This window comes from Coturnix japonica, chromosome 12 (genome assembly GCF_001577835.2).
Source record: "Coturnix japonica isolate 7356 chromosome 12, Coturnix japonica 2.1, whole genome shotgun sequence".
Lineage (NCBI taxonomy): Eukaryota > Metazoa > Chordata > Aves > Galliformes > Phasianidae > Coturnix > Coturnix japonica.
The window spans coordinates 3,518,945-3,544,485 of NC_029527.1; the positions used below are offsets into that span (position 1 = coordinate 3,518,945).

At 36.8% G+C, this 25,541-nt stretch overlaps 1 protein-coding gene and 1 long non-coding RNA gene across 16 annotated transcripts in view; one reads left to right on the plus strand and one right to left on the minus strand.

Moving 5' to 3' along the window:
* Positions 1-43: 43 nt before the first annotated feature.
* On the plus strand, positions 44-6,001 carry LOC116654031. The gene is made up of 2 exons (XR_004308854.1): positions 44-296; positions 407-6,001. It is a non-coding gene; the product is annotated as an uncharacterized LOC116654031 (long non-coding RNA).
* IQSEC1 (IQ motif and Sec7 domain ArfGEF 1) overlaps positions 3,745-25,541 on the minus strand; it is a 248,336-nt gene continuing 226,539 nt past the window's right edge. For 11 of the 15 annotated variants that reach the window (XM_032447348.1, XM_015874694.2, XM_015874692.2 and 8 more), the window contains 9 exons: positions 24,972-25,138; positions 23,861-24,000; positions 23,077-23,106; positions 22,130-22,255; positions 20,554-20,653; positions 17,985-18,158; positions 16,595-16,771; positions 9,728-9,777; positions 3,745-8,408 (listed from right to left, as the gene is read on the minus strand). In XM_032447348.1, the coding sequence (XP_032303239.1) occupies positions 7,803-8,408; positions 9,728-9,777; positions 16,595-16,771; positions 17,985-18,158; positions 20,554-20,653; positions 22,130-22,255; positions 23,077-23,106; positions 23,861-24,000; positions 24,972-25,138 (1,570 nt within the window). In that variant the 3' untranslated portion in view covers positions 3,745-7,802. The remainder of the gene's footprint in view (positions 8,409-9,727; positions 9,778-16,594; positions 16,772-17,984; positions 18,159-20,553; positions 20,654-22,129; positions 22,256-23,076; positions 23,107-23,860; positions 24,001-24,971; positions 25,139-25,541) is intronic. The other 4 variants (XM_032447347.1, XM_015874690.2, XM_015874705.2 and 1 more) reach the window with 3 other exon arrangements.

Sequence of the window (25,541 nt, forward strand, 5' to 3'; positions counted from 1 at the left end):
GCTGTACAGTGACCGCGCAGCGATGTCAATTTCAGCCTATTCCACATAGAACTGCTCTCATAAGAAGGAATTAATACAACAGATATTTGGATCAGCAAACGACTATCATAACGTTACCCTACAGCTGGTTCGTTTGTTCTTTTTCCCTTTTTATTCTATCTTTCAGTAACTGCTTAACAACTGCTATTCAATCATATAACTCATCGAGGGATGCGTACTTTACTCACTGAAGAAGAATCACTCCTGACTCTGAATATGTTAAAGAAAGTTGGTTTACAATTCAAATCCTGTGAAAGGTGAGAGCAGAATCTGGTGTTCCCACTTCTGTTCCCAGTGAATTGCTGTGGAAGCAATGTCACACTGGAAACACAGACATGAACAGTGGCATTGTAATGTGTTTGTCCAGGTAATCCTGCATCCTGAATATTGGACTGTGGCTACCATAAGTACCTGAGGAAAAGAAGTAAATGCACAGCGTTAGTGGAAGGGATTGCCCACGTCTTACAGGCAAATCAACAATTAACTCTATCAATCCTCATTCTAGAAGCTCTACATTATCTCAGCGCTTTACTTTCTAAAGTATTCTAATACAAACAAGGAACAACTTATGCGATGTATTCATTAAAAGGGTTTCACCAACTTAATTTGCTCTGTTGTTGGGGAAGAAATAGTAGCCAGTAAAGTGAAAGTAATAATGGATGAAGAGCATTTGGTGACCTTATGGAGGAGGTGGATGCTCACAGGAGTCCTGTCAAGGTCAGGCATTCAGCACAAGTCACGCTCCTCTGCTCCTTTCTCCTGCCCCCCCAGTGCAGCATTCCTTTCCTACTGGCACAAACGGTACCATGCTCTCATCTCCTGCTCCCTTGCCTGACCTACAGCACAGCTGTGCCAGGCACATGGGGAAACTGTGAGGGACAGGGACTGCTGGTTTGTATGGCTGCAGGAAGGACAGGTCAGTCCAACAATCATGTGCATAGGAAGGGCTGCACGTCTTTAGCACTGCTGGATCCAAATACATTGCAAATCCATGTCTGAAAGTCGAATAAAAACAATTTCACAGTGCTAATTATGAAATGAATTTCCAGCCGTGAGTAACTGTGATACCATTGCTGAATAACGTAACCTCCTAACTCAGAGCACTCGCACAGCACTTTCACTTTCTATTCCCCTTGGCCAAAGAAAGAAGAAAAAGAGAAAAAAAAAGTCCCATTTCTTTGCCAAACACCTGTTAATCTTTTATTTTGTAGCAGAAATGAGAAGTTGTAAAGACAAAGTATTTTCCACTGTGCATGCATGACATTTAATTTCAGTCAGTAAGAATTTACCCCGTTCATCTTATTAAAGGTGTGTTGTTTTTCCTCGCTCATTATACGTCTCTATTTATATCTCTCTGTTTTTCTGCGAAGAAATAAATGAAAACAGAAGCACTGTATGTCATTTTACTACAGAGCTGATAACCTGTGTGCTCGTGTGATTTATTTGAGCTGCCTCTGTCTTGCCAACCATGATGCTATTTCACACCTCAGTTATTACAAACTGCTAAGTAAAGAGGATATTTTCCACAACATTTTATCATAGAAATAAGCATTTCTGCATCACACTGTATTCTTCTCTTGGAATTTTACATCAACAGAACATAGCAGCAGCAATCACTAAGAGGCCAGTAAGTCAGCTGGAGATGCAGTGTGCTCCCTTTTGAAACAGGTGTGTGTAATACAGCCATAGCACTACTCCAGATTTACTGTTGCATTCCACTGTAAGTACACTGTTCATCTGCTTCAAACATGTACATCAGTGCCCATAGCATTTATCGCACAATCCTAACAGCATCGTAATTCGGCCAGTTGTTTTCATACTTGCAGAAAAACTCACTAGCACGAAAATGAATGTACTGACATACACACACAAACACCTGAAGGAGACAAACACGACACAGTTTTGAGGACAAGTTTTCAAACCTTAGACTTCTGTGTTTCCTGGTTACATCTCGTAACAGAAAACCTTGGCCTCTTCCTTAGCATTAGGGTTAAGCTGCCTATCCCCAGTATGAAGGCAAAAGCTTCCTGTCTGAAGGCATTTCTCATCAGGTAGGCACACACAGTTTTATCACAGCTTTAGGAATGCAGTTCCAATAAGACGCGCACCTTGAACAAACAAGGATATTAAAATAATTTTAAAACCTTCAATAACGGAGCATTAGACCATCATATGCTTAACCTACGTTTATTTTTTAAGTGGTTGCTGAGCATTATTGCAGCTGGTGCAAATCTGTCACGCAGATGGCAATTGGCACTGATGTTTTCTTTGGCTGTTTGTTTTTCTGCAGTTACACCAGATTATAGGTGCTTTCATTATAGTTTCAGTTTAGTTAAGAAAGCATTTAGAGAGATGTAGTTCAGGTCCTACTTTTAAGATGGAACAATTAAAAAACACAGATTATTTGTAATAGCAATATTTCTATTTCTGAATTCTCTCAAATTAGAGAATTCAGACTATTTGGCTTCTCCAAAGGCAGAGATATACCGAAGTTCTTAAAATCACAGTTTCTAAAGTAGGCAAAGAAGAACCAATGAAGAACAGCACTGTAAATTCTTCTATTTCCAGTAACAGAACGTTTGTATAACATCAGCTGTACTCTAATGTGTCACACAGCTCCAAGAGATAACACACTGGTAGTATGTAGTGATAGATAGTGATAGTAATAGATTACTTACCCATAAAAAAATCACTGATCAAGATGTACTTTCTAAAAAAACAGCCATTCAGAAATAGGTCCTCGCTGACTATTCCTTCAGAACAATTCAAGAATCTCCTAAAATTCATTGTAAAAAAACCCAAAGCAATGCAACGCTTAAATTGACAGCTAAGCATGAGTTTTAACTGAGACATTAGATGCACTGCAATTCTTTTGAAGCATAGGAAATGAATAAACATAAAAACAATTGAACGTGCTAAAGTTTATCATCTAAGTAACTGCAAAAGTACAACATTAAGTATTGTGAAGGATACGTGAGGCAAATATGCCTCCTTAGTGGTGTAAATGCCATGGTGTACATTGAGGCACAGCAAACAAGCACAACAGGTACAAATACAGGTACAAGTAGATAGAACTTACCTCATTACATCACTTACTGAAATACAATGTTCTCTGCCAGCGGGTGCACAGAAGCAATGAATGATCTCTATATTTGACCTCAAGATTGTAGGTTACAGTTACGAAATGAAGGACACACCCCTGGGAAGGACAAACTTGAAACACGAATCAGGGCTATGCAATCATTCGACTCATGATCTGAATCATGGACTCCTATGGAAATGTGATCGCCAAAAGGTTAACGGGATCAGTCCAACATGCTGGACCGTTCACGCTTAAGAAACTTCAACATTTGGTTATTATTTTTTCACAGTTAGAGTACTTCTAAAAATATTACACAAGAACCTTTTCAGTGTTGCCTGCAGATCTGGGTGTTTTCTTTATTGCCCCGTATTTTACTTTGGGACTAAATATATTCACAGTACCACCAAAAACACCTAAGGCCTACTGAGAAGCGGCCACACTCTTCACAGCACCAGCCATCATTTCCAACAGCTTATCTTGAATTTGAAATGAAGACAGAAACCACTGAAGAGAGAAGCAGAATTCAAATTAACTCAGCGGGGCCAGGACAGCACCTGAAGGAACTTCCTACATTTCATATCTGAACAATTAAAGTTCTTGGATTACACAAGATGAGAAACAAAGAGTTTTAAATGATTTATTTGATTTCTCCACATGATCACAGTTATAGTTTTACATCAATAGGGTCTGTTACTACTTACAAACAGAATGCATATTAAAATGAAAGCACTCCTTTCTTCCCCATAGTTACAAAAGGGGTCTCGAGCCTCCCCAGAACAGAAGCTTCTTGTAAGTGTAATGATTTTTGAAGTCTTTAACAGTCTGCATTCAACACCTAATTCTAACAGTTTAGTACAACTCAAAGCTGATTGAAGTTCCTAGCAGGAGACAGGTATTGTAGGCAACCTCCAAGTGACTGCAGACTTAGAGTAATACTAATTTACACACTATGTACAATTTAGAGAATTGTCTACTCCCCCTACTTGGTCCCATTTTCACCACCCCCTTTTCTATTGTCCAAATTTAATCTTGTTATTGGTTCCACTTTTCTTTTAAATATATACACAATAATCCATTTTGCAGGCAAAGAAGTGCGATGGTATTTTACAACGGAACAGCAAAATGCATGCTTAACTGCAGAAAACACACAGCTTCATATGGAACAGCAAGTCAACATCTAGAGATTCATTTTTTAAATAACTGCTGACTGTCTTTCAGCTCATTTTATCAAGAAACAAGAGGCTTCTGCTGCATGCAGTACATGATGGGAAAATCATTCTACACTGTATGTTAGACTCTTTTCTTTTTAGCGATACAAGACGTACATTATATTAGGATGAACTCTGTTTTCTGTTTTTACATTGTTGTACATTTCCATTTTTTTTAACTTAAAAGAAAATTAAAAACCCCAAATATATATTTAATTGTTGTCCCAGAAAAGATTTTTGTCGCCACATCTTCATTCTTTAGGCTTCCCTTTCATTTTTTCAAATCAGCAATACCACTTTGCCACATTTTTTAAATGGGAATAGAGAAACGCGGTCACTCCACACAGTTCTGTACCAGTGTTTGTTTGGCAACGGCACTTGGGAAAAAAAGCCTCAATTTTATACCTGCCTGCAGGCTAAAAAATATATATATTAATTTTTTTTTGACTGCACAGTGTTTAAAATATGATCATTTTCCCATTCTAGACATGCCTCACACTGTTCTAAGCAATTGTTAACCAAGAATGGAATCAGAGAGGTTAGACTAAAAACCCTAAATATAGTTAAAAAACAATTGAGTGCACTGTTTCTCCCTGCTGTTTAGAAATAATGCTTACAGTTACTGTGCTCCTACACGACCGTCCTGTTTTATTAAACTACTGTCAAAATAGTCTGTGATTTTATACATGCAACTTAATGCACCTTACAAGGTAGGCACAAACTCTACCAGATGAAATCATGTGCAAATGTTTCTTGCATGCACAGCTGTGGTTCTTCTGAACATTCAGTTGATTGCCCATGGAAAACCAGTGATCGAGCATTAAGATGTGGCTTACAGTGTAAGTACAGAATATTTATATTTGACTAATTTAAATGAATGAAAGGGGTTTTGAAACAAAGCAAATGCAGATCTGGGAGTTTTAGGGTCTTCACTGTTAACTAAGTAACACAGCTTGAGTCACATTCTCCTCTCAGCTGTTACTGAACATTCTGCATTTACATGGTATACAGTGAATTTTACTGATATTAAAAATCTGCATCTGAAACAAGTACGGTCTCTGCTACTCAGTGAAGAGGAGCACTCTTACCTCCATTCCAATCAAAAGAAGCAGTTTGTGGAAGATATTTGTAACCAAATGACCCCGTATCTTTTCTGGAACAACCTATAAATTACAATTAGACTCTACTATTGGTACAGATGTATGAAGAAAAGTCTACATATTGAAATATGTTATCACTTTACTTCAACTAATATCAACAGTTAACACTGATATATTTCGCAAATATACAATATGTAGAGTGTAGCCTCACACTAATAACATTAGATGACATGCAGACAGTTCTACTTTCCCCTATAAGAACAGTATATATCTTTTTGAAACTGCAAGGAACAGAGCCTCAGGGGACCTGTAGGAGCCCTCTTAAGGTTAGCCGCAGAATTTCGACTAGTATGAGCGATACTTTAAAATTATAATGCAATCACTTGTTTCCTTTTAATGAAGATAATTCAGAGAAGGAGGAGAATGGAACAACATTGCACATGTGGGAAACAAACGTGGACGGCTTTAAACAAAAGGCTAAACTCTAGATTGCTGTATTTGCTCTCTGTGGAGGTTAACAAAGTGCTGAGTTTGCAATTTTGCTGGTATTGCGATATCAATGGTATGAAAGGGAAAAAAAAATTACAACCCCAGACATTATAGATGCCATGAGCAAGCCAATATGAAGGTGACTCTCTTATTCTCACTTCAGTCTCATTTTAACTTCTTTCCACTTTAACTGATTTCTTCATTATTCCTGAAAAAATAGTATTAAATATAAAATTGACTACAATTTTTACTTTTACCCATTTCACACTGGAATTTTTTTTTGCTCATCCTCTTCAAGGTTTGCTTTTAGGCTGGTACGGTTTCGCAGTTCTGATTCCTCTGCCTCTACTGTTTAGGTGTAAAGTTCTTGCAGTGGCTCAAATTGCTGAAACTACAAAGTAGGTGCCATGTGTAACTGTACAGGATTTAGGGATAAAATTTTATATCAATTTGCAAATGGTTTGATTACAACACATAAGCAACAACAGCACAGCCTGTTTTTATGTGATGTCTTGCAACTAACTGGACTACGAAAGTGAGGGTTTGAGCATAAACTCAGCCTGCTGAGTGCTGGTTACTTTCAAACTAACAAATGTGATGAGTAAAAATGGTGAAGCCACTTCATTGCTAGTGCATGGCTACATGGAATTACAGACTTTTTTCTTTAGTATATATAAAAACCCTACATTAAATTCTAAAACAAACCAAGTTTTAGAGCACTTCCACGTGGAAATGCTCTCAGACTAGAATTCAGCTTAACTGGGGGGTAAAAATAAGAAATTATGGTAAACGGGAAACAAAGTAGCTGAGAAAGATGGAAGTTTGCAATTTTCATGTTTGAGATGAATGTTTTTGCAGTGTATACATGCACCTGTTATAACTCTTCATGTGTGTTCATTAAAACATATGCGTACAAAAAAAAGTGGATCATGTAAATTCACAGTTATCACAGCCTTTAAAGTGTCTAAATTTGTGTGACCAATGCTTGAAGATGACCACTGGTAAAGGGCCATCCCTTACATTGCTACCATATAATTACTGCATCTTAACAAGTTTGCTTACCTGAAATAGAAGAGCAGTTATAATACTGATTACGTTTGATATCATGTTAATAAAATAAGGATTTATACAAAGCAGTATTTGACTACAACAATTAAATGCTATGTTACTTGGCACATTTAATAATGATTGCTTAGAAATCTTAGCAAGTCCAGAGGACTGACTTCTAATGAAAATATTGAAATGTCTGAAATTTATTTCTAACATTTAGTGTTTTTGGTCTACTCTTTCATATGCTATTCATCTATAATACTGTCCTAACAAGTAAGTGGAATTCCTTGTAAAGTCTATATTGCTAGCTTTGTGGACTGAAAAAAATTTCTTTCCAAGCACAAATGTTAACTATACAGTATATATATATATTTATATGTATATATTTATATTATATAAAGTTTACTTACGTACTTTCATCAACCATATCAGGTCTACTTATTTTTTGCCCATTGACAATAAAAGAGCAAGAATGCAACACTTGGTTCTGTATCACTTTTTTCCTTTTATCATAGACTATGTTTTTATTCTGCATGTAAAATTGTCAAGGGATTTGGTGTAAAAGGTAATTTTACTCATATTCAGCAAGCAGCATGTTTTCAAGGCAGTCTGGAAATAAGAGCTAACCAGATGGTAAGCATCTATAGAGTAGATAAGTTAAACCAGTATCGATTGCACTAACTTGACTTATTTTTAGTATCAGCAAGCCTTTAAGCTCACATGACTCAGTTAAATTGCTTGTCTAGGTAAAAACTGACAATATTATTTGTTGCTTCCTGTAAGTGCTTTTGTAATTGTGTTTAAAACTATAGTTATTAGGAGGGTCGATACGTTCTAGACTATTGTGCTGATGCCGCTGTGTTTGGGCTTAGTGCTGGCTGAAGTGGACGGCGGTGGTGGCGGTCCATGGTGATGCTGAGTGTGTTGGGGATGAGAAGAGTGCCCTGGATGTGGAGGGGGCAGTGGTGGATGAGGAGAGTGGGTATGCTGTGCGTGGGAGTGCTGCATGTAAGGAGTATGCTGGGAGTGTGCCACATGCTGGGAATGCGGCACATGTTGGTGATACTGATGTGGGTGCTGGATGTGCTGGGGAGGGTGATAGTGGTGGTGGTGGTGATAAGGTGGGGGGTTCTGCTGCATATGACAGTACTGCGAATGGTGAGAGTGTACTTGTGCCTGGGTCTGTCCCTCAGCTGGCCCTGCATGATGCATGGCAGAAGGATGCTGGGAGTGTTGCTGATGTGGGATTACTGGAGGGTGTGGAGGTTGCTGTGATGAGCCAGATGGCGGATGGCCTTGGGAAGGTGGCTTTCCCCTTTTACTACCAAATAAGGAACCTAGGAGTGAGGAGGAGTTAGGCATAGTCTGGTGAGGGCGAGATGGACACTCTCGGGTTGATGTAGCTCTTCGGCGCATGTGAGGACTGCTAATGATGGACCCCTAAAAAGAAATTAATAGAAATAAAAATTAAAAAAATCTTTAAAATGTTTAAAAGAAAAAGTTCACACTGACCCACAAACTCCTCCTTCAGTGCTCACATGGATGGAATATGTTAAAGGGTTCTAGGAAAATTTTATTTCCAGCTTCTCTTAGTTGCCAGTGAGGCAATCATGCCCTTCTTGGGACTTTTATAGGCATTAACACTTTAGTAGAGAAAGCTATTGCTTTAAGTAAGAAAAATGTCACAGGAAAGTAGCATGACAAAATACCTGGGAGTGTGTATTTAAATGAAAAATACATTTTAAAATACTTAAAAATTACCATACTTGCTTTTTTAAAAACAAACAACAAAAAAATGTTAACTCAACCTAAAAGGTTAAACACATAGCAGCAAACATTAGGATTCAGATTTCAAAAACAGTACTTAAAACTTATTTAAATAGTAGTGTTTTACTATTATACACCACAATGCTGCTTCTTAAGCCTACTTCTAAATTATGTGTTAAATGGAACCACATCACTTTTGCCACTAAGTTTTCTATGTGATTGTTTCTTTCTGTGCTGTGGTCCAATGTTTTCTATTATTTAGCTTGGAATGGTCTATTTAGTTTCTGGAAGTTTGGGGTTTGTATTTCATAAAGAGAGATATGGGACACAACATTTACTGTGCAAAGGGTGCTAGACTTAAACTGCATCCTACCTAAAGCAAATGAAAATAAAAAAAAAATAAAAAAAAAAAGGAAAAAAAAATCTGCAAGCTGAATTCAGACATGAACAGTATATATAAATGGTTTGAAGATGAATGAAATCTCATGAAATCCACATTGAATTAACCTGTCTTTTCTTTTTTTTTTTTTTTCCTCCCATGCCCTATCTGTGCAATTCCATGGCGTCATGACTGCATACACTGAGCAATTTAACTAGAAAATAAGCAATGGGAATGGTTGAGCATGAAAATCAATAGTTTTAGCTAAATATCAAACAGCAAGAACAGTGTACTTTGTAACAAAGAGCAAGTGGGCTTTTAAGCTGGGACTAGACTGAAATGGTGGCAAAAGGACACATCATATTCATTTAACCATGCTTGCAGGAACAAAGGGAACAAGGTTAGCTCAAACCAAAAATGGTGTTGGTCTAAAACAAGCTGTCAGTGCTTTTTAAGCTGGAAGAATACAAAGTGAGTAGCCTAGGCATGCATTTTACTTGAGGCAGGCAGGTTATATGTTAGAAGAAAAAAGAGCAAAAAAATATGTATATAAAAGAAAGGTTTGAAATGCACATCATCACATCCAGCTAGACATCAGTAACTTCCTACTTACTTCCATATTGCTGTCTAGCGATCCTGCACTGCTGCGTCGCCCACGCTTGCCTGCCCAGGACATGCAACACCATAGATTAGAGACTGAGACAAGACCCGGGTGAAAAACAGCCGCTTTCCCTCAATCACTAGAGGAGTCTCTAAATGCTACTAGGGGGCTGCAGGGGAATTAACATTGCACTGGACTGGTACAACAGCTACTAAGGCAGAAACTTAGATTTTTAAGGCCATTAGTTAAATTAAGTTTCTGTGTTTGACATTAACTTAGAAGGCACTTCTGCAGTGAATCAACTGTAAGTACTGGGGTGTGATACTGCAATTTGTACAACTCCTAAAACACATGTAACTCAACATCTACATTTAGCAGTGAGGTCATGATGTTGACCAGCAACAATTTTAAGTTGTTCAATTTCCTGGTATCTAATTCTTTATGAAGTTTTCTTTAAAGACCTGCTGATATATATTCGTGGGGTGGCATTATCTTAAATGTATGATCTAACATTGGCATATTCTGAACTTCATTGTGGGGGAATGCCAGTGGCATCAGTTTAGCATTTCAATTTTGAACCTCAGTGGATTTCATATAATCTGCTTTCATGATGCTTTAAAAGAAACTAAACTTAATTTTTTAATTTTTTTTTAATTAATAAATAAAACTGGAATCTGTCTTGACATTATGGCAGGATTTTGTTTGTTTAGCTGTGCAGTGCTTTAAGTTTGATAGACTTGTTTGCTTCAACGCTCACGGATTGCCCAAGTCATTAGCCTACAGCTACACGTGAAATTCCAGGCTGTTTGCCTAAAGAGCCAGAATACCTCAGTGCTTATACATAGGATACAAGATCCCAGATTTTATGTCTCATTTCAAAGGAGAGATAATAGCCCATGGCTGCAGGGGAACTGAGCATTGCTTAGGAAAGTTTCAATATACTTTACTGTAAAGGTGTACAAACAATGCTAATCTTTGAAGAATAGCCAGGTTCTCAAAGCTGCTGTAAAATTTGTATCTTTTTAGAAACATACGTTCTCTCAGTACAGCCATTTTCCTGCAATACCAAGTATCAGTGAATCTCCACTCTGTGCTGGCAGATCTCTGACTCCAGAATTTCCTACACTAACAGGTGATTTTGGAGAGGAATGTGAGAATTTCAGAATCACTGACCCTATGAGCCACACATCCTCACCTTTAGAAGCCCCAAAGCCCCCCAATATCTGTCATGTATCGCAGATAGTTCAGGAGAAGAACTTTGGGACTGGTTTGGTAGTGGTGCCTGGGAGGTTTGCCTTTGCTTTTTGACAAGTCCTCTCAGATACAAGTTTAGAACATCCACAACTCATATGGATCAGTATGATCTAGGATTATAACCTAAGACTACTATCTTATCTATGATATCTATGATCTATGCACACAACTTTGACATACTTGGTCATGGGATGCAGCCCTGCAATACAACTTTCTTTTAAGAGCTACTGTTCTCTCTGGGCTACAGCAACATTTAATCCTCTTGTTATCACTGAGAGTTACTCACAAGCACAACCTCCTGCACTGACATTAAATTCAGGGAAAAGTGTTTGTGGTCAAAGTGTCTCGGTCACCTTTTGAGTCTGTTGGAATTTTGAGCAGCTCCCTCTAGACAGACTGTCATACAACTCTTGCTGCAAGTTTGAGTCTCATCAAAATCACAACTGATCCTCTCAGGGTTATGACAACACTTTACTTTCACTTCTAGGCTTTGATCTTCTGCTGCTCTGCTAGTGGGATTAGTACTGATTAACATTCAAATAACTATTGCTTGTTTACACAAAAACAGAAAGATAGCCATCTCTTAACTTAGTGAATATTGCAAGTAAGACTGACAGTTGCCATAAGTCATTAGGTATGGCCAAAAATAAAAGAAAACAGGGAAATCTTGTGGAAATACTGTGGGAGTGAAAGTACTTAAACGAAATAACCATGAATGCAGCATATATGGACAGAAAGAGACAGATGGATTTTTGCTTAGAATAACTTCAAGGCAAAGAAGTACGAGCCAAGAACAAATGGAAAATCCTATTTTAAATGCCTGTAATTTCCCACAGATAGGCACTATCCCTACATAGAAAACTTGATTTATTTTCTTGAAAACAAATTGAACCAATTCTGCATTGGCCTATGGCGCAACATGAAAGATATTAACTAAATCCTCCAGAGCACTCTCCTGTCAGTCTGTGTTTATACAAGACTGTACTCCGGCCTTTGTATTGGCAAACCATCTAAAAAATGTCTTTCTAAAGCAGCAGTTCAAATTGCATTTCAGGAAGAAGGTGACTGTGCTAGAATTGTGTGTAAGAGTAACTCAGCTAGCTTAATAGCTTAGCACTGTGATACAAAACGAGGCGGTGCTTATCAAATCTGAAGATCACTTTTGCTTAATATATTCTGTTCCACTGATTTTTTTAAGATTGTTATTTAGTGTGGGTTTTAATTTATTTCAGTAATTCTGATTCATTCAAACAACTCACTGATGGTAGACACGAGGGTTCTTTAGCTAATGCAGTACAGTGATATAACGAAAATATACAATTTGGCTTTGTAGGTCTTGAAAAATAGTTTGGAAAATAAGTTTTAAAATGTCTTTTCAATAAAGCAAACTAATTTAGCAGCTCTTGTAACAATGAGTCATTGCACCAATCTACAGAGGCTATGAAATTATATTCACAGCAGCAGCAGCAGAATCTGCAACCACCCAGCTATGGACAGAATGGATGCCACCAACATAACTGGCTCAAAATTCTCTGAACAATATACTCTGTGATAATCTACAGAGCCCACTTCTCAGGAAGAAATGTCTCTTTGTAACATTAATGTTTTCATCTTGTTTTCTGTGTGAGGCAGTGATAATCCTGAGATCTCAGACCAACTGTGAAAACAGTTGCTTGGTTTCTTCAAAAAGATTATCCTCAAAATACTGATTAAGTTCCAGAACGTGAGGAGACAACGCAACTACATGTGACCTTACTGACCTCCTTCACTTGAAAAGCAAACGGTGTCTTTTCCAGAAGACAGGAATGGTATTGATACAAAGGTGGCCATACACAGCGCAAAGTGTTTTTATACAATATATCTAGAGAATAATTTGGTGCTGACATAGACTAACCACAAAAAACTTTAATAAAAATTATTAAAGTGTATAGTGACCATTACTGTTGCTATTCCATTGAAGAAAAGGAAATTGAACAACAAAAACACGGGAAGACAAAGGGAAAACCTCTCCCTGATCAGAAAACTCTTCTGGTAAGGGAGGAAAAGAATGCTGGTATCCTATGTTCTATAAGGTGCAGCAAAATCCATGGGGGAGGAAGAAGATAACCTAGTAACCTTGCCTGCATCAGATGAGGAAAGAGCCAAGGGAATGCGCCAGCTCATCACAGACTGAGTCAACAGATTAAGGGATTCTGTAATTGCATGAAGCCAGAGCTTCTTTAAGGGGATTAAAATGCAGAAAAGTTTTGCAATCATTTTTATAATTATAATTTACAATAAACTGTTCTGGAAATAAATAAACGAAACTGAATGTTTGTGGGGGAGAGATGGAGAAACTTTTTCCCCTGAATGTAGGAAGAAATATTTCAAAAAGTTAATAGTCAACAAATGAGACTAAACGGAGTATATAGATGGAATTACTTTAATGCTGGGACTGCTTTACTGCAAATGCTTTTAAAAGTGATCTCTACTGGTCTGTGATTGTTTTGAGACTGCTCAGGAGATTATGAGACACACACTATTTATATTCATAGTAACCACTGCACCACCCTGCGCTTCTGTGCTGATTTCAGTACACTGTAACTTTTTAACCAATGCAATAAATACGATCCCCACCTCAAATATTGAGGGTGAGGGGCATAAAGCTTGATTTCCACAACTGCTCACTGCTGTAAGCCTGATGTGAAAGAACTAGCTCGTACAGGAACAGAAATCTGGCATTCAGATTGATAAGCCCGAAGTCATCCAAGAAACCTGAGTGGCATACAGCATTGGAAACTCCCATAGCTTAATCCATGCTCTGCTTTGGCAAACAAATCAATCTTCCCATGTACTTAATGGCTACACTTTCTACATCTTCCTCTAAATCTCCTAATGAAATAACTGTATATTGCATAAATGGTGAAAAGGTCGTAATTCTACCAGACTTCACAAAGCTCAGCTACGACTGCATTAGAATTTATTGTTTAATATTTTTATGTAAATTAAGAACTCCAAATTATTAAACAAAATCTCAGTCCTTCCTCAACTGTAGTTCAAGAACATCTAGTAAAAACAACTCTCTTCTTTTGAGAAAGAATAAAGCACAAACGCTTCTGCCACATTCACACCTTCGAGCAGTTGGTTGCCACATTATGCTTTTTAGTCCTTGGCAGTAACTGTCAATCCACAGCAATCAATACTATCCACAAAATCAGGACGTCATTCACATCGTTTTCACAACTACCATCTAAACTATCACGGCAAATACACAGAAGACTGACCTCAGAAAGTGTCTCCTGACATTCACTTTCTGACAGAGAAATCTTGTTTTGCCTTGCGGTTTACAGCTTAAGGGTCAGAATCATTCTGGTATTGACATTTATTAGATCTACGTTTATCCATTCACACAGTTTTCCAAGGCAGAAATGTAAAGTCTGTTTCTACAGTCACCATTCACTACTGTGACATCTGGTTGACAGTAATGGACTGTTTTGTGTTGTTTTATTAAATATAGTTTTGAAAATTCACTTCCATCCTACAGAAAGACACAGACCCTAAATAGTCCCACTCCTCATTTCTTCTTGTTGATCACACGTTCCATACCACAAAAAGACCTGAGGCAACCTAACTGAGCAGCTCTTTACAAAAATACTCTCAAGTGACATTATCTGCTAACTGAAAGTGATGCATTTGTTACTCTGTGAATCATCTTTCCCATATCAAAACCAAGTCAGCCTCACATATAAGCTAGTCACTGAGAAAAGGTAGAAACTGTTGGTATAACTCCAGTAAAATTATGATATGAAGTAACAAAGCCAGTAACATGTCATTTTTCAAGTCAGTTGCACTGCACAAGACCAAACAGAAACTCTCCATAATTCTCAACTCGTTAAAATTAAGTTTAGTTGGGTTTAACAAACTCATTGATAAACCCTACTGTCTGTGTATGATTTCTATATTTTATCATGGAAAAGAAGTTATCTTCAGTAATAAGCATGCCAAATGTATGCATGTCCTGTTGAAAGGTGATGTTTTCATGATTATGAATACTTGTTTGTTGCATAACACCCAGAACATTAATTTAAATTTATGGCAACGTTTGAATGACTGGGATGAAAAATTCCTTTGTGATGAAAAAAAATCGATAAGGATTTACATTTATGTGTGAACATACCTACTGAACTCACATATTTAACAATATGGCAGTTCTCATTCTAGTGAAATAAAAACAAAACAACAAAAAGGGATGATGAAAGTATCCTCAGATCTGAGATACAGTAGTGGTGAAGACTTAGTGGCTTGATCAAAAATCCATTGAAGCCAATCAGGCAAAAAAATTCAATTTCATTTTGGATCAAGGCCCTAGGTCTTTCGTATGAAGCAAATGAGCATGAGTATGGAAGTCTAAATGGAGAATAAAACAATTGAAAGAGCTTACTCTCTATATACTTGTATGCACATACATAGACCCACAAAACATTGCCTATAGTTTTAGTTTACAGTGATTCTATTCATTGCACTGTAGCCAGAATCGATTCTTCAGTTTAAAAAGAAAAAGACAAATAGCATCTACTACCGAAGATAGACACAGTTCTGAAATTATGACTATACTGAAAACCATCACTGCGATTAAAAGAACAAGTCAGATTAGGCAACACAGACTATGAACTAAAGAAAATAAAAAATATAGTTGCTACTGTTTCCAGAAGCACTTTCTGAATACTGGGCAGAGTGTTCAGATGTGACTTCTTGCAATGACAGGAATCACACTTAACACTGAAACACAAGCTTACTACCTGCAGTAGCCTGTATTACCATGGGTATGGCAGTTGTGCACTACACACACGAATCACAAAATAACACATACCAAACTTTCCCCTGATTCTTCTTTAGCTACTAAGTCCCACCACCACTCCTTACCAGTCCTTAGCTATATTAATCAGCTAATGCATGTTAGAAACACGAGTGGTTTTGTGGGATATCAGTATTCTTTTCCAGAATGGTTTCTTTCATTATATTGGCAATAAAATTTCACAACCACCTCTTTTACAAGAATTAGGAACTTTATCTTGAGTTGCAAGATAATAAAATAGGATTGGGGACACTGTATAACTGAATTACATAGCTCTGAAAAGAATTTAGTAGGGCTTCACTCAATTTCATTCATCAATGTGGTAACACAGGTACATTTGAGCACAAAATACACAGAAAGCAATTATTACACAGAGACCAGTGTCTTTTTTTCTAAGCCTACTTTATCAAGGGAAGAAGCAAAGCAGAAGAAAAAGAGAAAGGTAAACTAAGTGGGTTACTCTTAGCGCAAGTCAACCGTTTTTTCTATAGAACACTTACAATTTTTCCACTGTCTTCACTCTCCTTTTAAAGTATATATAGCAATCTACAATGGTTTAAATGTTTTCAAATAATTGTGGCTCAACAGAACAAGGGTAAAAAAAAAACAATAGAAATTAAACACAAAGTATGAAAGCGGAGCTATTAAAAATGTCTGAAGTTTTGGTGTTATTTTAAGTTACTCAAGTTTCAGTGTTCAGTTCTTAAAACCTACTGTGAGCTGAGACTTATGCATAAATCACACATCATTGCATGCAGTAGCCAGAGCAAGGAGATAATGGCAGTGCATACCTGCTTCAGACAGGTCTCTAAGGGAGCTGCTCAGTGCACTTCTTTTCAGCCCTTCCCCTGTAGCGTAGCTGTCATCCAGGCAAGCTCTGTTCAGCGTCCCATTGCCAGAATCTTTTTTCAGACTGGAGCACTGAGACATGCTTGGACGCACCACCCCCTTCTGTTTTTCTAGCTCAGCTGAAAGAAAAGAGAATAATTTTTCAATTCATAGTTACTGGCTATAATGAAGCACATAGTAACATCACAATTCCTGTATGTGGTCACATATATACTCTGGATAACAGCTAAGTGTTCATTTTGGCAGATGATGATAAATACAAGAGAGGTACTTCAGCTCTGTACCAGCAGCCTTAAGGCACAATGTACAGGATGAAAGGCTATTGTTCTGTTGGAAAAACTGAAGATAAAATTCTGTGATTAGACAGTCACATGAAATCCAGCAAAATATGTGGATTTGTATGAAAGCTACCTACTCATGAGCATACAGGAATGTAAATGTAGAAGTGCAGGAAAAAAAAGCAGAATCACAGGATGGTTTGGATTTGAAGGGACCTTAAAGATAACTTAGTTCTAATACCCTGCTCTCTTTAATATATTGAAAGGCCACAAGGTCTTCCCGGAGACTTCTCCAGGCTGACCAACCCCAATTCTCTTTATCGTCTCTTCATAGGAGAGGTGCTCCAGTCCTCTGGAGATGCTTGAGGTTTCTTCTGGACCTGCTCCAACAGATCCATATCCTTCTTATGCTGGAGGGCTCCAAAAGTGGGTGCAGCACTATGGGCGGTGTCTGACAAGGGAGAGTCACCTTCCTTGCCCGGCTGGCTGTGCTACTTTTGATGCAGCCCAGGATATGGTTGGCTTTTGGGCTGCAAGCGCACTTTGTTGACTCACATTGAGTTTTTCCACAAACTAACATCCCCAAGTCCTTCTCAGGGCTGCTTCTCCAACCAGCCTGTATTTGTGCAGAACCTTGCACTTGGCCTTGTTGAATTTCCTGAAATTCGCATGGCTCCACCTCTTTAGTTTCTCAGGGTTTCTCTGGATGGCCTCTTTTCCCTCCAGCATGTCGAAAAATGCAGTGAAAATTATCTGAAGGTCCATCATGAAAAATTTCAGTCACATAATTTACTCTTTAATTTTTTACTGTAATTTATACTACAAATTATAAATCCTTTGCAATTTACAGTTTGTCCAAGATAACTCTCCACTGCATCTATACTGTTTTAAATAACTGTAGACGAACCTAGATGAAGTTTAAGGGATCATTGGGTTTTTCATCTTTTAGGAATAAAAGCCATGTTATTTTGAACTCGTGATGAGTTCTGAAGGGCTATACAGACAATAAAGACTTCCTTACTTTGGTTAGTTTGAAAAGCTCTACTATATGTACCTTTGTACTTACACTCTATTCTGTGCTTTTCCATTTCTTGAACCTCCGCAATTGACTCCCTCAAATCATCTGTAAACTTCTTCCTGTCCTGAGGATTTGGTGCATTGAAATTTATTAGTACTTTGATGTCTGCTCCTGGAACAGCTGATGTGAGCCGTATGCCATTGGGATAATCTAGAAGAAAGAGTGAAGATATAAATACCAAAGCAAATTAACCTAGGTGGCAAAATCAGAGAAATAAAAGTCAAAAGGTACAGAAAAACAAAAATCTCTAAGACATTATGGAACTGCCAAACTGTCGAGATACAGATTAAATATTGGAAGGCAATCTTTATGCAGCTATTATCCTTAAGGTATCATATACGATATAAAAGAAGAATTACAGAAAGAAAGAAAAATGTATTGGGGTTGACAATTTTTACTTCATGGAATAGATCCCATTACCTAGCTTAATCAGTTTAAGTTTTGCCGAGTAAAGACTACTCAAATATTTTTCAAGGACTTGAAATGGACTCATCCTTCTAATTTAACATTACCAGGAATACAGACACACACTAGAATGTAATGTAGCTTTTAATATTCCCTAGTAGGTTTGCATCCTGGGCATCCTACTTAGTTGATTTAAAAAAAAAAAAAAAAAAAAAAGTTAAATGACCTGTGAAATTACATATTGAGAAAGTAACATGGTCCATACCATGGGCACCATCATATAAAAAGCAGAACTTTCAGTAAACCCTCCTTGTCTCATCAGCTGTATTAGATGACAAATTTTAACAGCTACTCAATAATGTAATAATAATTCATGCCTATAACACATATTATACAAACAAAATGTCTTATTTCCAAGTGATACTTTCCTACAACACATTAATTAAGCATCAGGAAGCACTGGCATAAGTTTTAGATTAGAGATCTACTCTCTCTAAAAAGATTTACTTGTCTTGAGTATTTTCAGTGATTTTGACTGAAAATGGAAAACACATTCCCTGTAGTCTACTTTTTTACTAGAGATAAATGACATAATTTCTCTTTTTGGATCTCATTCACTCATCAACATAGCTGATTTCTACTATTAACCCAAATCATTTTGTTCAACCTCACTAGTATCCAAACCAAACAAATATTTTTGTTTCTTCTCCCTTAATTACGCTAGATTTTATTCATTTAAAATCAGCTGATCCTGACAGCCACTACATAGGTTTAATGAATGGCACAATGGCTCCGGCCAAGATACCCTAAATCTTGACTGGACCAGGGAAAACAGAAATTATCAATTTTATGACTCAGACAAGAACAATACTTCTCTTTCCCAAGTGAAAAATCACTACATCCTACCCAAGAGACAGCAGAAGTAGAAGTACAATCAGCTCACTCGTTCATCATCTTCTGGAATGTCTTACCTGAGAAACCCAAATACGTCTACTGAAGTGACTCAGTGAAATGCCTACAGCTTGCCAGCAAGAATTAAATCCTTTTCTCCAGGTTTCACTATAGATATAAGTTTACTTGAATAAAGTGTTCCTACTTGGTATGCTTACGGGATTTTTATTTTCGTTTTTATTTGTTAACTGAATTCAGATCAAATAAATATTATTCTACTTATAATAGAATCCAGTGCAGAAATATTTGCTGTTCCTCTCTAAAAATGATTTTTATATTATATAAAATGTGCATTAGAAAGAAAGAACACGTTTGCATAAAAATAATTCACAGGCTACATCACTGCTATGAGGCCTTCACATTCAAAATCTCCAGATGCTTTGACTCACAAAAACCAGTAATTTCTTTTGAGTGAGATGAGCATTGGAGCACATTTTCAAGGACAAATGAATACAAGAGCTTTTCACAAGAGAAAAGCACAGGAACTACTGAATGTCAAACTGAAATGTATCCAATTTATCATGAAAGTCGAGGTTTCATCAAACAGACTGCCTCCCTGTGAACCATGCAAACAACTGTGCTTAGCCACATTATTACTGATACTGCCTCTGGCTTTAAAATCTGCAGGAGTGTGAGCAAAACACTACCTTTCTGTTGGGCTGTTGACTGCTAAGAATGAGAAAGCATTAGGGAATACTGAATTGATGCAGATTTCAGCTGACATAAACAAAAAGGTGGCAGAAAATACAAACTTTAATCCAGAATCTCTGCCTAATTCTGTCTGGATTTATATTTGAGTATCTAATAAACAAAGGTAAGACCAAATCAGGAAAATATATGAAAAAGTGTCTTAAATTATAAAAAGCTGTGTAATCGTCTTTATTATTATATACTGAGTTCCAACTAATTGTACAATCGATTCAGCAACATTTACAATGTATTCGCTTCTTTACAACCATTCCATTATTTACAAGTGTTCACAAAACATTTTTGCTAGATCTAGGTTCTGACAACTATCAGTTGTCTTCATATGCTGACACCAGGCTGTAATCTTCAGGCCTAAACTCAACTCACAGCAAATTTATTCCTGAATTTAGAATCAAGTCCTGTCCATCCCTTTGTTTCATACCATTTTTATTTTTATTTTTAATAAATAGAAGGATCATCTAAAAAGAGAGAAAAGACTTACACTGGTTCTCAAAAAGAAGAACTTGCATGCCATAGAGGGAAAAGGACTGTCGAAAGCTGTATGTAACAGAGTTCTTCTTCTTTTGAAATATCTTGGTCACCTAAAAGTTATCAAACAAATAAAGTGAAATATCCATTTTATCACTCATTCATAACCTGCGAGCAAAAATTAACTTGCTTTTTCGTTCTTCTTTCATAATTCAACTTATGTATTTAATCTGCTGCTTTATTGTACACTATGCATGTTAGGAAAAACATCTATCTTTAAATCATCCTTTTAAAAAAATAAATTGCTACCACACTTTCCTTCATGCTTTCTTACATTTTGTCTTCAGACAGTCCATTGGTATGGACTTCTCCACCCAAGTTTAATTCTTAGCCCTTCCTCTCACCTGCAGTGTGATCTTCCAAGCCTGTTCCACTTCTGTACACCTACAAATACTGTCTCACACCATCTCATCCAAAGAAGCCACGTTTTCCCCTATCAGTCCTTAACTGAACAAAAGCTCCAAGTTCTGCAGATACCTTTACTTTTTGCTACAACACAAGTAATATAACCCTATTTACATCAGTTCTGGTGTTCTCCTAGGTAGTGAATGGAATTGCTCTCCAGTATCAAGAGATTATTTTTAATAGTTCTTTCTAATTTTTGCTTTTTCTGTAGCATTTTACTAAAACTAACAAATTACCTCTACACTAATTACAGAAAATTCTGATAAAATTACAGGCATCTAAGTAGATGATAAAAATGAACAAGAAGTTGGCAGCCTGAAGGTGACAGCACTTTACCAATTTACATCCAAACTCACATTTACACATCCTATTCCCTTTTCAGTGAATAAACATGCTTGGCTTATACAACATCCATGACAACCACAGTGATACATGATCTTGTTTTTCTGCAAGTAACTGGAATTCATTATTTATTGAAGGGAGACATTCCTTAGAGATATAGTTAAGCTAGGGTTTATTTCTGTTTTTATAAGAAGAGCTATTGTATTTAAGTACTTTCTTATGCTCAAGTGCAATAACCAGTAAAAGGCTTCCATTTAAAAATAGTTTATATATAGTGAAGAAAACTAAGAAAATTAAAATATTAATCATTCTGAGATTGCTGGAGTTCAGAATAAAAGATATTTATTTCCAGGAATGTGCATGCACTTATTGCTGCTGACTTCATAGAGGCAGGCATTTCTGAATACCACACTAGAAGTCTTTCCAACCCCAGAGGTAGTTATAGCATAGGCTGAAAAGGAGAAAAAAGCCATTTGTCCCCCAAAGTTCTCCAGAAAAAAAATCTGTTAGTTTTTATAAGCAATAGGTAAAAATGCTATGAACAACCCGGTGATAGTTCAGTAGAGGCCTCCCACATCATAGTCCTTACTCCTACACTCCTATGAGAATAACAGGCAAAAGTTTGTTTCCGTGTTAAGCACGTGAACGGAATAAGTCTTGTAATACAATCAGGTTTAATGGTGAGTAAAAAGGAAAACCAGTCCTCTCTGAATCTTTTCATTTGCAAAGGTAATCTTACAAAACAAAACAAAACAAGACCCCCTGAAACTGAAAATACATACCACAAGAAGGTCATTAAATAAAAATATTTCTCGCTGGTGCAACCCAAGCTTCTGAGGTTTATTCGGATCAGGTACTTCAAAGAGTCTACAGTAGCAAACGAGCCTTCGGTGGGGTAGGGAGAGGACCTATGGTAATACAAAAGTTCATGGTTACTATAGCAATATTAGGTCAATAAAGATGACCTTTCATACCCGGAGTCTTTTATGAATAAATCAAATGTCTTTTACCTCTAGGATCATTACACTTTTTTTAGCAAAGTAGGAACAAAACAACAACAACAAAAAATTATATCCTACAAACTTTGACAATATTCTTGTATCAATTCTAACAGCCTGCATTTGGATGCCAGTGGCTGGCTTGTTAGGGGAAGAGTCTTACTTTGTGAAACAATAAAACTTTAACAAAACTCAAGATAAAGCTCATAGCAAATTATATTTGCTTTCCTGATCATTTTTACATATCAATATGTAAAACGAACTTTTGTGAGATGACAAATTCAGTAACACTGTAGATTACTTTCTGTCAGCCACTGAGGTCAGTTTTTTCATTCTCTGATACCAAGGAAAAGGTGACATGAGGATATTAAATGCATTTTCAGGATGGTTCATTTTCTCATGCCAGCAACAAAACCAAGAATTATATTCCATTTTTTATTGGAAATGCCTGCTGAACCTGTCTCCAAAGGAGATAGTGAGTGAGATATGCTTCTTTCAAATGCAAAAGATTATGCTTTGTTAACAATATTAAAAGTAACCCTTTAAACTTTCAAGTAGAGAATATTCTTTGGTAACTGGACATATTTCACATTTATATCTTATATATATACAACAACAGGAAAATATTTGCTTGGTAGAAGCCCAATTTTTGAAAATGCTAAAATGTAAGAGTGCATCACCACCACTTAAAACAACTACAAACTTTGAATGAATGCAAGAAAAATACCTACACAACCAAGTCCATGATGCAGAGATCCAATCTACAGTAGAAAGACATATACAAGTTCATTAAACTTCAGAGAAACACAGTACTGTATCATATCAAGTAAGTATGTCACGGTCTTACTATGACTAAATGCCTATAAAGTAAAAACAAATATTTCTATCAATAAAGACTACTGGCTATTTCCTATGTTTTCTTTCACACAGTTAAAAAAGAATCTCAGTAGAAGATCCTTGATCCTTGGACTTCCTTGTAGCATTGTTTCTCCTCTCAGCAAAGCATGAGGTATCTCAGGATATTCAAAACCAGCATTAGAATTCCTTGGACCCCATTTCCAGATTAAGTTCTCTGACAAAATGACATGATCTCCTTTTACAAATACCAGCTCACTGAGCTAGCTGCAAAGCTCAGAAAAACATGGATATGAATAGAAGTTCTCTGCTACCCTTTGTAAATTCTGGAGTCATAACTGACAGCATAAATGTTGTAATATGATTCTCTATAACATCACATTTTATTGAGAGAAAATGTTGGAAAAATATCTTAAATCATATTTATGATTTGGAATATCATTATTCACAAGTATCAGACTAAAACAGATTCATCTGCACTGTGAATACTCTAAAATAAAAGACAATCTTATAATAATTTATTATTTTGACAGTTTCAGCTTTCTGCTTTTTAATAACCAAATTATACATCTGAGCAATGTAATTACGTATTCTCCTATGCTGTGCATTGCCCTGCATCTCCTTAATATGTAGTAATTTACATTCTGGGCAAAGACTTACAGGTTTCTTTCCTACTATGAGCTTTTCAACCTTCTGGACTTGGGACACATGGTCCTCATTTGTCTTCAGTTCCCGCTTGCGGATCCGCTCATAAATCCCAATCAGCATTTCTCGAGGGATATCTTCACCATCATCCACACCTACAGAAACCAACAGTTTTATGATCAGTTGGTTTTGATTCATAGCTGTTGGACATTTCCCATGCTGTTCTTGGGCCCACCTTACCCACATGGCCTCAGTCATGTAGTTGTGTAGTGAAGCACTGAGTTTTGCTCATATGCTTGCTATCTCCATACAACAAGGCATTGATCAAAATCAAACTATTAGGTTTATTTTTCTATTTTTCAATAATTAATCTAAAACTAATCCCTAAAAAGTCTAATTTTCAATGCAAATTATTTTTTCTCTTTAAAGAAATACTGCCCCAGTATTAGCCAACATTGCTCACAGATTCATTTCTACAAGACAACCTTATGAATAACATGTAAAATTAATTTAACCAGCATTTCCTGTATAATTGTAAAAGTAATTAATTTAGCCTGGAAAAAACAGATCAACAGAACAGCCTATTTACAATGCCACTGTTCAGTACAGCGTGACTGTCATCAGCATACAAGCATCCCAACAAATGCCTGGAAGTTGAAAGCTTGGTCAAGCATTTTTAACAGCATTGGAAAGAGTCTGATTTCAGTAAGTGACTGAAAGCTACCATCTTTGGGACAGGGACATGCATATTTATTTTTTCACACTAGTTTTAAAGCAGTAACCTATTACTTCACAGTCAGAAGTGTGCACAGAAGTTGCTATCTTTATGGGTTGTCCTTGGACTTTGTGAAGGGTTTAAGTGTGGCAAACTTCAATTGCATTTAAAAGTTTGAGGCACCGGATAGTTCTGGATACATGGTAACAGTAACTTTTCAGCTACACTGAAAGAAATAACAATAAAAGGGCTGCCAATACATCTCCTCAAGAAAGACAAAAGTGACAAAATGCTGTATGTTTTGTTCTGCTTTCAGTACTGCAAAAATATCTAAAACCTTCACAAGCGATGGGGATTTTAGAAGGCAGGAGATATCAGCAGGAACAAGCCCCATGGTCAGAGCTGGCTTACCCCTGAGGTTCTTGACAAAATCTTCTAGCTTCATTTTCCGTTCCGGTTTCACATTTGGGCTGTACATATCTGTGTTCAGCAGTATAATGGCAAAAGCTAGAATGAAGATGGTGTCAGGATTCCTGAACTGCCTCACAACTCCTGGATTGCAGATGCAGTAACGTTGGCTATAAAAAAGGAGAGAGAGGAAAGCTTTCAGTGCTATGAATTAATATAATTTCACCACATAAACCAATTGCTATGTTCCAGAGGCTGTGCAATTACTCACGTTCTATACAAACATTTTGTTTTTCATTCCCACATTTTTATACTCCTGTCCTAGAATAACGGAAGGCTTTTGGCTTTTACTGCCTTTTTAACTTCTCAGTATGGATCCTGAGCTCCACTAACTTCAGCTTTTTTTATTTTCACTGATACCAGTTTAGAACACAGCACTGATTTTAGCTTGCTGCTGGTTTGCATCTGCCCAGCATTAATAAATTAATGCTCTTTATTCTGCTCTTATTAAAATGCTTAACAAAAGGATAAAAGCAAATAGACTCTAAAAAGTAAACAAACATATAATTTTAC